The 13480-nt window shown below is 42.8% G+C and overlaps 1 protein-coding gene across 1 annotated transcript in view; it reads left to right on the plus strand.

Moving 5' to 3' along the window:
- The window catches only part of PAK5 (p21 (RAC1) activated kinase 5), a 296558-nt gene that overhangs the window by 267965 nt on the left and 15113 nt on the right, over positions 1-13480 (plus strand). Inside the window, exons 5-7 of the mRNA XM_035005847.1 lie at positions 2514-3005; positions 5914-6047; positions 10491-10617. Of these exons, the coding sequence (XP_034861738.1) occupies positions 2514-3005; positions 5914-6047; positions 10491-10617 (753 nt within the window). The remainder of the gene's footprint in view (positions 1-2513; positions 3006-5913; positions 6048-10490; positions 10618-13480) is intronic.

Here is a 13480-nt window from a genome sequence, read left to right on the forward strand (position 1 = left end):
GCACATAATAGTGGCTCAAGGATTAATTTGTGGACTAAATAAATTAATGAATGTACTGCATGGGAGCATTGGGTTTATTTGGAAAGATACCACCCAATAGAACTTTCTGCAATGGTGGAAATGTTGTTTATGCTGTCCAGTGTGGTGGCTACTAGATACTTAAAATGTGATTAATGTGACTGAGGAACTGAATTTTTTTATTTTAATTTTATTTTTTTATTGATTTCAATTAAGTAGCTACATGTGGCCAGTACCCACCATTTTAGAGTAGATCTAGATCCTTGGGGTGGATGGGGCATGGGGACATGTCCACGTCATTTCATGTACACTGCAGTAGAGAGGTAGAGCCTTCCTAGGGTACTGTGTTAAGAGGAGCCTGAAGTCCAATCAAAAAATCTTTTTTGAACATCTTTGGTGTACACAGCATTGTGTTGTCATCAGAATATCACACAAGAGGGCAGTGATTGATTAGTGCCTTCTGTCCTGGGCAAGGGGGTGAATGTGTTATGCTGTGGTATATTTACCAGACATGACCTCAGTTTTTCCAGGGCTAGTCAGAGGTCCTTCCTGATCCCTCCCAGGGAGTGATTACTGGAATGTACACCTAGTGTCCTATAAACCTCTCACTGACTCCCCCCCATCCCTGCTCTGTCTGCCCTCCCTATTCTCCACTGATTTCCCTCAATCCAGTCTTCATAACTAGAGTAGAATGTTTTCTGCAAGAATCTTTTTGAGGGATGACCAAATTTCCTTTCACACACACACTCCTGCAAATGTTGGCTACTTTCAATTATATTTCTACTTATTTGATGAGAACATTGCATGTGTTTACCTTATGGTCCACACTGAAAAGCTGCTTAGGACAGGGAGCCTATTTTCCCTTTTACATATATCTGCTAGGTTATGTGTGTGGATAGTACATACCCCCCTGTAGCATATGAGTTCAGAAGCATGGGGAAAGCATTCTACCCATGAAATTTCTCACTGAAGACTAACATCCTTTAATGACAGGTGGGATCTTTTATTCCTGAAAAAGAAAATAGGGTCTAAATACCAAATAACACCTTGGATAAGGCACATTTTAACTAAAACTCTCCCTGTGGTTCACATGAGTGGGAGAAGGCCCTTTCCTAGGAGCAAAGAGTACAGTTGGTGCCCCAACTGTATCCCTTAATCACCTATTGTTTCTATCTGCCAACACTGCTTTCCTTTGTCTAAAGCGGTAGTTCTCAGCCAAGAGCAATTTTGCCCACATTCTGGGGACATTTGGCAACATCTCAAGAAATGTTTTTGGTCATAACTGGCAGAAGTTAGTAGATGCTACTGGCATCTAGTGGGTAGAGTCCAGGGATGCTGCTGAACATCCTGCAACACACAGGACATTCACCCACATCAGAGAGTTATCTGGACCCCAAAATCAATGGTACCAAGATTGAGAAATTCTGGTCTAAGCGCTGTCTCTTCCCACTAGAGCCTACCAGCCCAGGACATGGCAAGTCAGAAGTGCCAGGAAATTAATATTCATGAAAGCAGATGTTAAACTGTTTTGAAGGGAGCTGGTGCATAAATACCCCAGCTCTTGGCCCCTCAGATGGGACAGCTCCAAGGTACATGTTTAATATACTTTCCCAGGGCGCAGAGTTACCTGGTGGTATTAGGTTCCAGTTGCTTGATTGGTAACTTGCTGTACATGTTGGGGTTCACCAGAGAGACAACCTGTGGCGGGGGCTGTTTGTGTACACAGAGAGAGCCTCTCCTCTGTGGATGACATCAATCCTTTCACTTAAAGCTTTTAACTGATGGGATGCAGCGTACCCACATTATGGAGGGCAATCTGCTTTGCTCAAAATCTACTGATTTAAATGTTAAGCATATCTAAAAAAAAAAAATACCTTCACAGTAATATCTAGACTAGTTTTTGACCAAACAACCAGATGCCATAGCCTAGCCAAGTAAACACATAAAATTAACCATCATACTCAATGACTCACCCTTTATTGGTTTTCCCTTTCCTTGTCTCACTTCTCCTGGAATCACCTCCCACCACTGCATTTAAATTCAGGTCTCATAGTCTGCTTCTGGGTTTGTTTGGGTTTTTTTTTTAAGATTTTATTTATTTCTCAGAGAGAGAGAGGGCATAAGCAGGGGGAGTGGCAGGCAGAGGTGGGCAAGGGGGGAGCCCCTGCTGAGCAAGGAGCCCAATACAGGACTCGATCCCAGGACCCTGGGATCATGACCTGAGCCGGAGGCCGACACTTAACCACTTAACTGACTGAGCCACCCAGGCATCCCTGCTTCTGGGGATTTTAGTAGGGAAAGGCGGAAGAAAACAGCTGGGTGGGGAGGTCATAGGGTAAAGGGTAGAAGCAGGAGCAACCTCAGACCTCACAAGGTAAGCATCACCCACAACCGTATCGTGCACGGTGCTCTTCATTCAGGCCAGCTGTGGCTTGGCTCACTGCGGCATTCAGATCTAGCATGTGAATATTCTCCATCTGTGTCTGTCTTCCCAGGTGGATTACGATCGAGCACAGATGGTCCTCAGCCCTCCATTGTCAGGGTCTGACACCTACCCCAGGGGCCCCGCCAAACTACCTCAAAGTCAAAGCAAAGCGGGCTATTCCTCAAGCAGCCACCAGTACCCATCTGGGTACCACAAAGCCACCCTGTACCACCACCCCTCCCTGCAGACCAGTTCCCAGTACATCTCCACGGCTTCTTACCTGAGCTCCCTGAGTATCTCATCCAGCACCTACCCCCCACCCAGCTGGGGTTCCTCTTCAGACCAGCAGCCCTCCAGGGTATCCCACGAACAGTTTCGGGCTGCTCTGCAGCTGGTAGTCAGCCCAGGAGACCCCAGGGAATACCTGGACAACTTTATCAAAATCGGAGAAGGGTCAACCGGCATTGTGTGCATCGCCACCGAGAAACACACGGGGAAACAAGTTGCCGTAAAGAAGATGGACCTCCGAAAGCAACAGAGGCGAGAACTGCTTTTTAATGAGGTATATGGTGTGTTCAGATCACTCCTTCTCTCCTGTGTAACGTTTACTTCCCATTTCAAAAATATTACCTGTACAGTTCAGGACATCAGAAAGCACTGAAAATATAAATACAAAAACCATGCTCCCACAATCCTTCCTTCTGCTCTTCGTCTATGCGTGTATGGCTGCTACTTCTGTAAGGTGCCTCATGCAGATCAGCCCCCATGCTAAGCACTGATCTGGCTTGAGTCACACAACCAACCTGTGAGACAGAAAGATGTTATTGCCATGGCCACGAGGAAATCTGGACTCAGGTGAAGTGACTAGCCCAGGGTCACAGACAGCAGGTTGATGGCAGAGCTGGGATTTGAATTCTAGCAGATTCCAAAGCCTTGTGCTACACTAGCTACATGGGTATATATACATGGTCGTGGTACCATGTATACCCTTTGTAGCCATTTTTTTAAAATCTCAAAAGAGGTTAGTTTACCAATGGATTCTCACTCTTTAGGAACTTTAAGATATGTGTTCCTAACTATAGCAATGATGAATTCTTCCTGTGGAAAATATGGAAAATATAGAAAATGTCCCATAATCTCACAACCAAGAAATAGCCTACATTAATATTTCAGGATTTCCTTTCTTTATTTTTTTCTCTTTAGAGAAAGTGATATAGAGTATTGACTTCCAGAAAGTTTGTAACAATGAGGACCCTCACTGATGGTCCTATTTCATCCTCACTGGCACTGGATACTGTCAAATTATCTCTGTTAATCTGATAGACATGAATAAATCTTCCTGCTTTCATTAACATTATTATTACTAGGGTGGGTGAAGTTACTTTTATATGTTTTTAGGCCATTTTTATTTTATTAAACCATATGTCCTTTGCACACTTTCCAATTAGGGTGGTAGCATTCGTCTTTTTTTTTTTTAAGATTTTATTTATTTATTTGATAGAGAGAGAGACAGCGAGAGAGGGAACACAAGCAGGGGGAGTGGGAGAGGGAGAAGCAGGCCTCCCGCTGAGCAGGAAGCCCGATGCGGGGCTCGATCCCAGGACTCTGGGATCATGACCCGAGCCGAAGGCAGACGCTTAACGACTGAGCCACCCAGGCGCCCCCGCATTCGTCTTATTGATAAGTGAGAGCTCTTGATATATTAAGGAATTAACCCTTTTCTATGTGTTGCACATATTTTTCCACTTCATTTGCCTTTTACACTTACTACTTTAAAGTCCTAAAATGCACATATTTTTCCACTTCATTTGCCTTTTACACTTATTACTTTAAAGTTCTAAAATGCACATAGGTGGAAAAATACGAATACCTATGTCTAAGGACATAAAATATTTTGAAGTAATAGTCATCTATTGATTTTATGAGAGTTTAGGGAAGAGAAATGAGCTTTTGTGGATGGAAAATTTAGGTCTTAAAGATAGCAAGTCAGGATTCCAATGTTAGATAATACGTCAGTCTCCAGCAAAGGATGCACCACTCACATCTCCTAACAGACATTATAAAAATGCAATCAGGTGTGATTTTGGGTCCCTCTTCTATGGAGGCTCACAAGAAGGCACACATGGCTCCAGCCCCCATGGGTGTTCATTTTCTCGCTGTGTTCCACATCTCAGAGAGAGCCCCAGGTGAGTGGGCTTCAGCTTATCACTTCTACAATGCTATTTTCTGGAACTTATTTCCAAATCACAATGCCAGAACAGGCAGGGCAATATAATGTAGATAACTTTGTAATTTGTTAATTAACATTAAATCTGAAAATGTCACCAGAAGCAGCCACGGGGCAGCAATTCTTGGAAGCTCTCTCCGGTAAGTTCAGGTTAGCCTTGTATATGCCTGAGTCATATTTGTCTTTACTTTCTTTTTTTTTTTTTTTAAGATTTATTTATTTATTTGAGAGAGCGAGAATGAGAGAGAGAGTACATGAGAGGGGGGAGGGTTAGAGGGAGAAGCAGGCTCCTCGCCGAGCAGGGAGCCCGATGCGGGACTCGATCCAGGGACTCCAGGATCATGACCTGAGCCGAAGGCAGTCGCTTAACCAACTGAGCCACCCAGGCGCCCTTGTCTTTACTTTCAAGACCTATCCTCTGTATTCAGCCCAAACCTCTCTCACACTCAACCCAGACCTCCTCCCAAGATGTTAAGTTAGCTTCATGTAGCCCCACTCCTACTGTTCACTTCATTTACTTCATACTCATCATTTGCCATTTAGAGCTGGTGACCTTTTGCCAGGTTAAACAATGGTAGAGTATGGATAGTGCATTCTAACAGAGACCCTTAGGGATATCTGATCATATCCTACCTGCCCCCCACCCAAACAGTCCACAATACTCCTTCTTGTGAGTATAAACCTTGCCAGGGTTCTGCCTGTTTTCACTCTTACTATCTCCAAACCCAGTGTCTGGTTGCACTGCCATTTTCTCTGAACTGACTAACTTGATTCCTTTTATTGCTGCTAGCTACCCTCAATACTTTGTGTCTATAATAGACTCCTGAATAAATCCCCCCAAAATCAATATTTCTTTTTTTTTTAAAGATTTTATTTATTTATTTGAGACAGAGAGAATGAGAGAGAGAGAGCATGAGAGGGAGGAGGGTCAGAGGGAGAAGCAGGCTCCCTGCTGAGCAGGGAGCCCGATGCTGGACTCGATCCCGGGACTCCAGGATCATGACCTGAGCCAAAGGCAGTCGCTTAACCAACTGAGCCACCCAGGTGCCCCAAAATCAATATTTCTTAATCAATTCTGCTCACAGCACAGTTGGGGCCATAAGAGAGCAGAAAGCCAGATTTCACCATCACAGGTCAAAAAGCATCTTTCCCATCTAAAACTAATGATGTAATGTATGGGGATTAACATAAGAATAAAAAATAAATAAATTAAAAAAAAAAAAGCATCTTTCCATTTGCCCAGGTTGTGATAATGCGGGATTACCACCATGACAACGTGGTTGACATGTACAACAGCTACCTTGTTGGCGATGAGCTCTGGGTGGTCATGGAATTTCTAGAAGGCGGTGCCTTGACGGACATTGTCACTCATACCAGGTATGTCTCTTCACTATCCAGACAAATAATTCCAAGTGCTTATTATTTCTTCTCCAGGGTAAGGCCTCAATGACTGTTTTTATGACCTCTTTATAAATTGTAAGCCCTTTGAAGTCAGGGACTATGACTTCATATTCCCTAACTGCCTGTTGTAATATCATGTATGTATAATTCATTCATTCAGTTAACATTCTCCTTGTCCTCCAGAAATTCATTAATACCTAATGATTTTAAGTCAGCAAGCTGATGACAATGGACTTTTGGTGCCAAACAATAGGATTTCCCATTCCTATGTATTTTTCTAAATCTGAATTTTATTCTGAGTCGCCATGCTATTGCACTGTGGTAATACCACCAAGAGTAGGTAGGTGAGGAAGACACAGATGGAAGATGAGTCAGAGTTTTATGTTATAATAAGAAACCTACGTAATTGAAATTCTTCAATTCTGTTTTTAAATAGTCTTGCAGGTAACAGTGGTTAATTATTATTACCTCTGCTTCTTGCTTCCCTGATGTGTCAGTTTTGGTCATTTAATTGTTTATTGATCACCTTTTATGTGCCAGGCTCTTTCCTGAGTGCCGGGGACACAAAAGATACAAACAATTAAAGTCTGAAATATATTCCCTCAAGGATGTCACAGGTTAGAAATAAATATAATACCTGTGCAGAAGTAGAAGGAGATACAGAAGCAGCAAAGAAGAATACCTGAGTATCTCTAACAGGGAAAATAAAGAAAGATTTCCAATATAAAGGGGTAGACGAACCATGAGAGACGATGGACTCTGAAAAACAAACTGAGGGTTCTAGAGGGGAGGGGGGTGGGAGGATGGGTTAGCCTGGTGGTGAGTATTGAGGAGGGCACATTCTGCATGGAGCACTGGGTGTTGTGCACAAACAATGAATCATGGAACACTTCATCTAAAACTAATGATGTAATGTATGGGGATTAACATAAGAATAAAATAAATAAATAAATAAATAAATAAAGTGATAACCAAGATGAGTTTTGAGAGATGCATAGGAGTTTACTAAGAAGGCAAGTGGGAGGAAAAAGACATTGAAGGGAGACAAAGTATGTGCTAAGACAGTGTTCTTCATATTTTAATATGCATACAAATTACCTGTGGGTCTTAGTAAAATGCAGAACCTGATTCAATAGGAAGGGGCATGATATTCTATTCTTTTTTTAAAAAAAAGATTTTATTTATTTATTCATGAGAGACAGAGAGAGAGGCAGAGGGAGAAGCAGGCTCCCAAGGAGAAGGGAGCCCAATGTGGGACTCAATCCCAGGACCCTGGGATCATGACCTGAGCCGAAGGCAGATGCTCAACCATCTGAGCCACCCAGGCGCCCATGATATTCTATTCTAACACGCTCCCAGATAACACCAATGTTCCTGGTTCATAGACCACCTTAGAGAAGCAAGGTTCTAAGGAACAGACATTTTTTTTAAAAAAAACCATGTTACCTTTGGGAAACTTTAAGTTTGCTCTTGGTAGTAAATAAAACTCCAAAGGGCTAAGAGATGATTGTCAAGAAGGAGAGGCACTACATGTTAGCTGATATCACTGAAATGGTGCCTAAATCATAAGTGAATCCAAGTGAACAATAAGGGGAAAGCAAGGTAGCAAGAAGGTATTGAGGAACACTGTGAGGGATAGAATATCCTGCTGTTTCTCCCTAAAATCGGGCGATGTTTCAATCCTAACCCCCTACAGCTCTCAGTCTCAGTAGACTATCTAAAAACAAAAGAACATAAGGGAAGACACTGAACATTTATCACCAACATTTCAGATGGCAGATTCCTGTTGGTATAACCATAGGACACCCCCCCAAACAACACATAAGATCATCTTAACTTACAGAGACAAATATACTGAAGAAACCTAAGCTTATGACAAAGGTGACTTACATCTAAAACCATTAATAAAAATATATCCAGAGGAGAGGATTTTTTTTTTTCCTGCCCTGGAGAGCTTCAGATAGCTACACATGTCTCTCTGGAGCTCTCTCTTTGTCAAGGTTTTGTTTTGTTTTGTTTTTTAGTTTTTATTGTGTGTCAGTGGGATCCACTTAAGAGCTAGCCTCTCTGGAATCCACTGTGTTCTCTAATCCTCTCCATCCAGTTTTGTCAATAATTTCCTGTTGAAGGCAGAGAGCTCCGCAGATTGGAGAGAAATTGTATGTCAAGGAACACTGAATATTTAGAACTTGAAATCCTTTGAATCTTAAATTTAAATTTTAATTCTTGAATCATTCTGAGAGTTTCCTATAGTAGATATTCAATAAATGCTTTACTGAATGATTGATTGATTAATAAAATAACTCCTTGCTACTCAAAGTGTGTTCTGGGGAATAGCAGCATCAACATCACCTAGAAGCTTGTTAGAAATGCAGAATCTCAAGCTCTACCCAGACTGACCATAAGGTAGCCAGGTGCTCAGCTTTTCCTATGGATACCAAACTTTTAGCCCTACCTAACATCTTATTAAATTACATCCTACTGATTTCCAGAAACAGAGAGTTCTAGAAGGCAAAGGAAAGTGTCAAGCACTTCAAACATTAAGTCATGTAACCTTGACACACCTCTACAAAACAGAGCCAGGATTTGAATTTGGATTTGATTCTAGAACTGAGGCATCTTTATCCCAATTCAGGCTTCCTCCCTGCAGAAGTAGGAAAGCACAGTCTTTCTACAGTGGGTCCTATACATTTCAGAGCCACTAAATTCAGAATCAGTAGTATTTGTCACATTGGCCAGTTAAAGGTGATTTTTCAGTCAGTGATGGGGGCTCAGATTCCATTAACTTTTGTTGTTGTTGACCTGTAAATAATCTTTATGTCTGCTTCAAATAACTGGAATCTCATGGAATCCTAGAAAAATGAATTTTATTAAAGCAGGTGATTGTTGCTCCTGAGTTATTTTTAAGGTATATTTGAGCTTATCCCTGCTGATGATGCTCTAAACCTCCAAGGGCTCTGCTGTGGGCAGATGTGAAGTTGTCATCCATTGTTTTCACAATCCAGCACAATGACCAGCCCATTCACACAAAACCCACTCACACAAAACTAAGAACACAGAAGTTGTAGATTTCCACTCTCAGACAAGAACATTTTCTTCTTGCCTGCCTTAGTAGGAGACCAAGGCATTGCTGGAATAAGCCTCTTCGAAGAGAAGGGATACCCATCCACTTTATACCCTCGACTTTCTCCTAATTGGCCACCTCCCTGGATTTTACTTTGAGTCCTAATTTTACTCAGACATGGTTTGCTGGCATCAACAAGACTGATACAGATTCTGGGCCATCCATTTCCTTGTCCTGCTGAGCTAAGAGTTCTCCGGGGTGATTTTTCCAAGGCTGTCCTTGAATTTGGGCTCTGGTCAGTTACACCCTCTGTCTCTCCTGACAGTCTCCTCTGTTGGCATGACTTTTAAGAGTTCTTTCACATTCGCTGTCTGGCTTGAGTTTCACACTGTCTCTGTGAGAGGGAGTAAATTTTATACCCAGATGAGTTAGGCCTCTGTGGGTTGTTGTAAGGGCACTGATGGCCAAGTAATTCTTCCCACCAAGGTTCTTCATGGCTGAAAAGCCATTCATATGAGTTGCCATGGCAATGTGATACAATGGGGACATTGGAAAAGCATGGGGCTGAACTCAAAAAGAGGTGGGGTTGTAATCATGATCTGGTCACTTTCTTAGCTGGGTAACCTTGGGCAGGTCACTTGACCTCGGTCTCCTCTGAAGCCAGAACCCTTCTTCAGAAGGGTGCAGCCACGAAATGTGGGAGTATATATCCAAAGCTATGCTTGCCTTTCTCATTCCTATAGTCAGTTTGTTCAAGAATCATCCAATTACACTTAGTTATTAGTAACTAAGTCCAGTTTCCTTCTTGATGGAAGGACCTAGAGCAGCAGGAATCTCCAGCTCCTGGAGGCAGGGCTAATCCTGGGGGATCTTAGACATCCAAAGACCGTGTTGTCCAAGTCCAGCCTTAAAGAGAATTGTGGATGTCCCCATTTCCAAGATGAGGAAAAAAGAAACCTGAGGAAGTTAAAAGGGCTTGCTCAAGGTCACCTATCAGGCATACTTGGAACCGTGGCTCTATTCAGTGCCGTCTCTCTGTAGGAACCTGGAGGTTTATCAATACCTAAGGAATTACCCACGAGATTCTAAGGAAGTGCATTTGCATTAATGACCCAAAAGTCAGCAAATAGGGGTCTCTTTGCTTTGGCTTTATATTGGGCCCCTGTCATCCTCAGTGCCAACCCTTAGGATCTAGGACTCATATCCCAAGACTTCTTTGTCCTTTCCTATAGATTTTCCAGACATGGGCTGGAGAGCATGGACTGTTCACTAGACCCCAAGGGAGCTGCCTCTTTTGATCATTTCAAAGATGTTCTTAACCTGTCTTTGCTCCTTAAATGTTATTTCTTTTCCAGAATGAATGAAGAACAGATAGCTACTGTTTGTCTGTCGGTTCTAAGAGCTCTCTCCTACCTTCACAATCAAGGAGTGATTCACAGGGACATAAAGAGTGACTCCATCCTCCTGACAAGTGATGGCCGGGTAAGATTTCATGTTTGGCCTCTCCATGGTTTATCTTGCCACTTTGTTTGTCATGGGCATAATCCTCCATTTAAGAACCCTTTCTCATAATTCTAAGTCTCCTTGGTCACAAGTCACCCACTGTCCTTCCCAGAAAGCTTACCAAAAGGGAAATTACCATCTTCTGTGTCATCCTATTTGTCAGGATTATCTGGTGATCTGAATTTGATGGATGACTTTCCACTTTAACAAGTGTAGGAAGTAATAGAAACTATGGAAATTTCTTTCCTTTTTCTTCCATGTTCTTATTTTTGTTGGAGGAGAAGAGATGACTTTTCTGGGGTTTTGTCCACCCTGTCTGTGGAGTTGTGCATGTCTGCAGTATCTCTCAGAGTTCCTGCAGGAAAGAGAAGACAAACTCCAGTGGACAGCTTGAGGAGAGTTTAATAAAGGTGTGGGCAGATGTAGACAAGTCATAAGAGCACATGAAGATTCCTGTGGCATTCTAGAATGGAGTGCCACTCTTACTGCCCCATGTCAGTGGAAGGGAGGCAGGGAACTGGCTACTGGAATCTGAAAATGGAGATTATTGTCTGAAGAGGGATGCCTGGCAGGACTCTGATCTTCAGTGGAAGACAGACCACAGTGAAGCTGCAGGATGGGAGCTGGGAGAATCAATATCCAAGCCTCACTCCATTCTCTCCTTCTAGTCTCCTATTGGTTCTCCCCATTGGCTGAACCCAATCAGAAGCCATCAGTGCAGTCAACACAGGTTGGTGTCCCAGGGCTCAGAGAGGAAGAGAATAGATCTGGAAAGGCAAACAAAAGATATTCATCACACTAGCTTATACCCAGGCCCAGATTGCTGCATTTCCCATGTCCACAGCCAGCTCAAGGGATTCTGCTGAAACTCATCAGCCACACCAGGTTACAAAAGAATATAGACTACAGTAGCCAAGGAAAGAATGAGTTGGCATTTCAAGACAGTCTTAGTTAGATGGAAGAGTTTTGAAGCATAGATTTTTTTAACATCTAGGCCCTTTTAACCTCCCTGAAACTCCCACCAGAGGTAATGGTGCTGACATGCAGGGAGCCAGCTGTCCCATTGAAACACCTGTCTTTTACAACCCAGCAACCTCAGCCATGTGGAAAATGTTCACATCACAGCAGAATTGCCCAGGAACCATCAGAGGGCAGCTAGAAGAAACTGCCCCAACACTTTGCCTTTTCTTCTTTTGTTTTAAAGTAATTGTCAATTCTATTGTGGAAAATTCAGGAAATTCAGAAAAGTATAAAGGACAAAATAAAGATCACCCTTAATGCATTTCCCATTCTCCCCATCTTTCCCTGTATATGTACTTGTAGACTTGGAATTATTCTTAATGGATAGTTTAAGTCCTGTTTTTTCCATTACTCTGGCTGAATTTTTTTTTAAGTGGGTATGAGAGGATGCATCAGTCAGCTTTTGCTGCATAACAAACACTTAGTGGCTTAAAACAACAACCATGTATTTGCTCACAGTTCTGTGAGTCAGCATTTGGGTTGACCTCTGCTGGAACAGCTTATCTCCACTCCATGTGACATCAGCCGAGCTCACTCTTGCATTTGTGGTCAGCCTGCTATGGATGGCCTCACTCATTTGCCCGGTGCTTTGCCATGTGTCCCGTATCTCCCAGCAGACTCTCCCGGGCTTATTCCCATGGTGTCTGTGGCAAGGTTCCCCAGAGCTGCAGGAGAGGCAAGCTCCACTGCACACTTTTGAACCCTCTGCTTTTTTTTTAATTTGAATCTTTTTTTTTTTATTTTACTTTATTATGTTATGTTAGTCACCATACAATACATCATTAGTTTTTTTTTTTAAAGATTATTTATTTATTTATTTATTAGAGAGTGAGCAGGAGAGAAACAGCATGAGAGGGGAGAGGGTCAGAGGGAGAAGCAGGCTCCCCGCTGAGCCTGGAGCCCAATGTGGGACTCGATCCCAGGACCCTGGGATCATGACCTGAGCTGAAGGCAGTCACTTAACCAACTGAGCCACCCAGGTGCCCCACATCATTAGTTTTTGATGTAGTGATCCACAATTCATTGTTTTCATATAACCCAGTGCTCCATGCAGTATGTGCCCTCCTTAATACCCATCCCCCCACCCCCCTCCCCTCTAAAACCCTCTGTTTGTTTCTCAGAGTCCATAGTCTCTCATAGTTCGTCTCTACCTCTGATTGCCCCCCCTTCATTTTTCCCTTCCTTCTCCTAATGTCTTCCATGCTATTCCTTATGTTCCACAAATAAGTGAAACCATATGATAATTGACTTTCTCTGCTTGACTTATTTCATTTAGCATAATCTCCTCCAGTCCCATCCATGTTGATGTAGAAGTTGGGTATTCATCCTTTCTGATGGCTGAGTAATATTCCATTGTATATATGGACCACATCTTCTTTATCCATTCATCTGTTGAAGAGCATCTTGGCTCTTTCCACAGTTTGAACCCTCTGCTTTTATCTTGTTTGCTAATGTCCCTTTAGCCAAAGATGCAGAGTCACATTGCAAGGGAATGTAGGTTCAGGGAGGGAAAGGATATACAGCCATGTTGCACAATCTCCCAGAGAGTGGGGAGCTGTGGGAAAAGGACTGGGACCTTCCCCTGGCCTGACTCAGGAGAGTACTTAGGCAGGGTTCCATGACTTCAGAACATAATTCACAAAGCACTGAACTGGTCCACAAATTGCCCCTGGGGACTGGTTCTTGCAGGAAAAAAAAGAAAAAGAAAAAGCAGGGCAGTTTTAAGGCAGGCTTTCCCCCCTTATTTCTGTAGATTGATGGCAAAGGCTTCCTGGCTGCAAGCATATGTCAGGTGTCAATATCAGGCATGAGACTAAGATAA

The sequence above is a fragment of the Mirounga leonina genome, unplaced genomic scaffold (assembly GCF_011800145.1).
Source record: "Mirounga leonina isolate KUSES-001 unplaced genomic scaffold, KU_Mleo_1.0 Mir_150, whole genome shotgun sequence".
Classification (NCBI taxonomy): Eukaryota; Metazoa; Chordata; class Mammalia; order Carnivora; family Phocidae; genus Mirounga; species Mirounga leonina.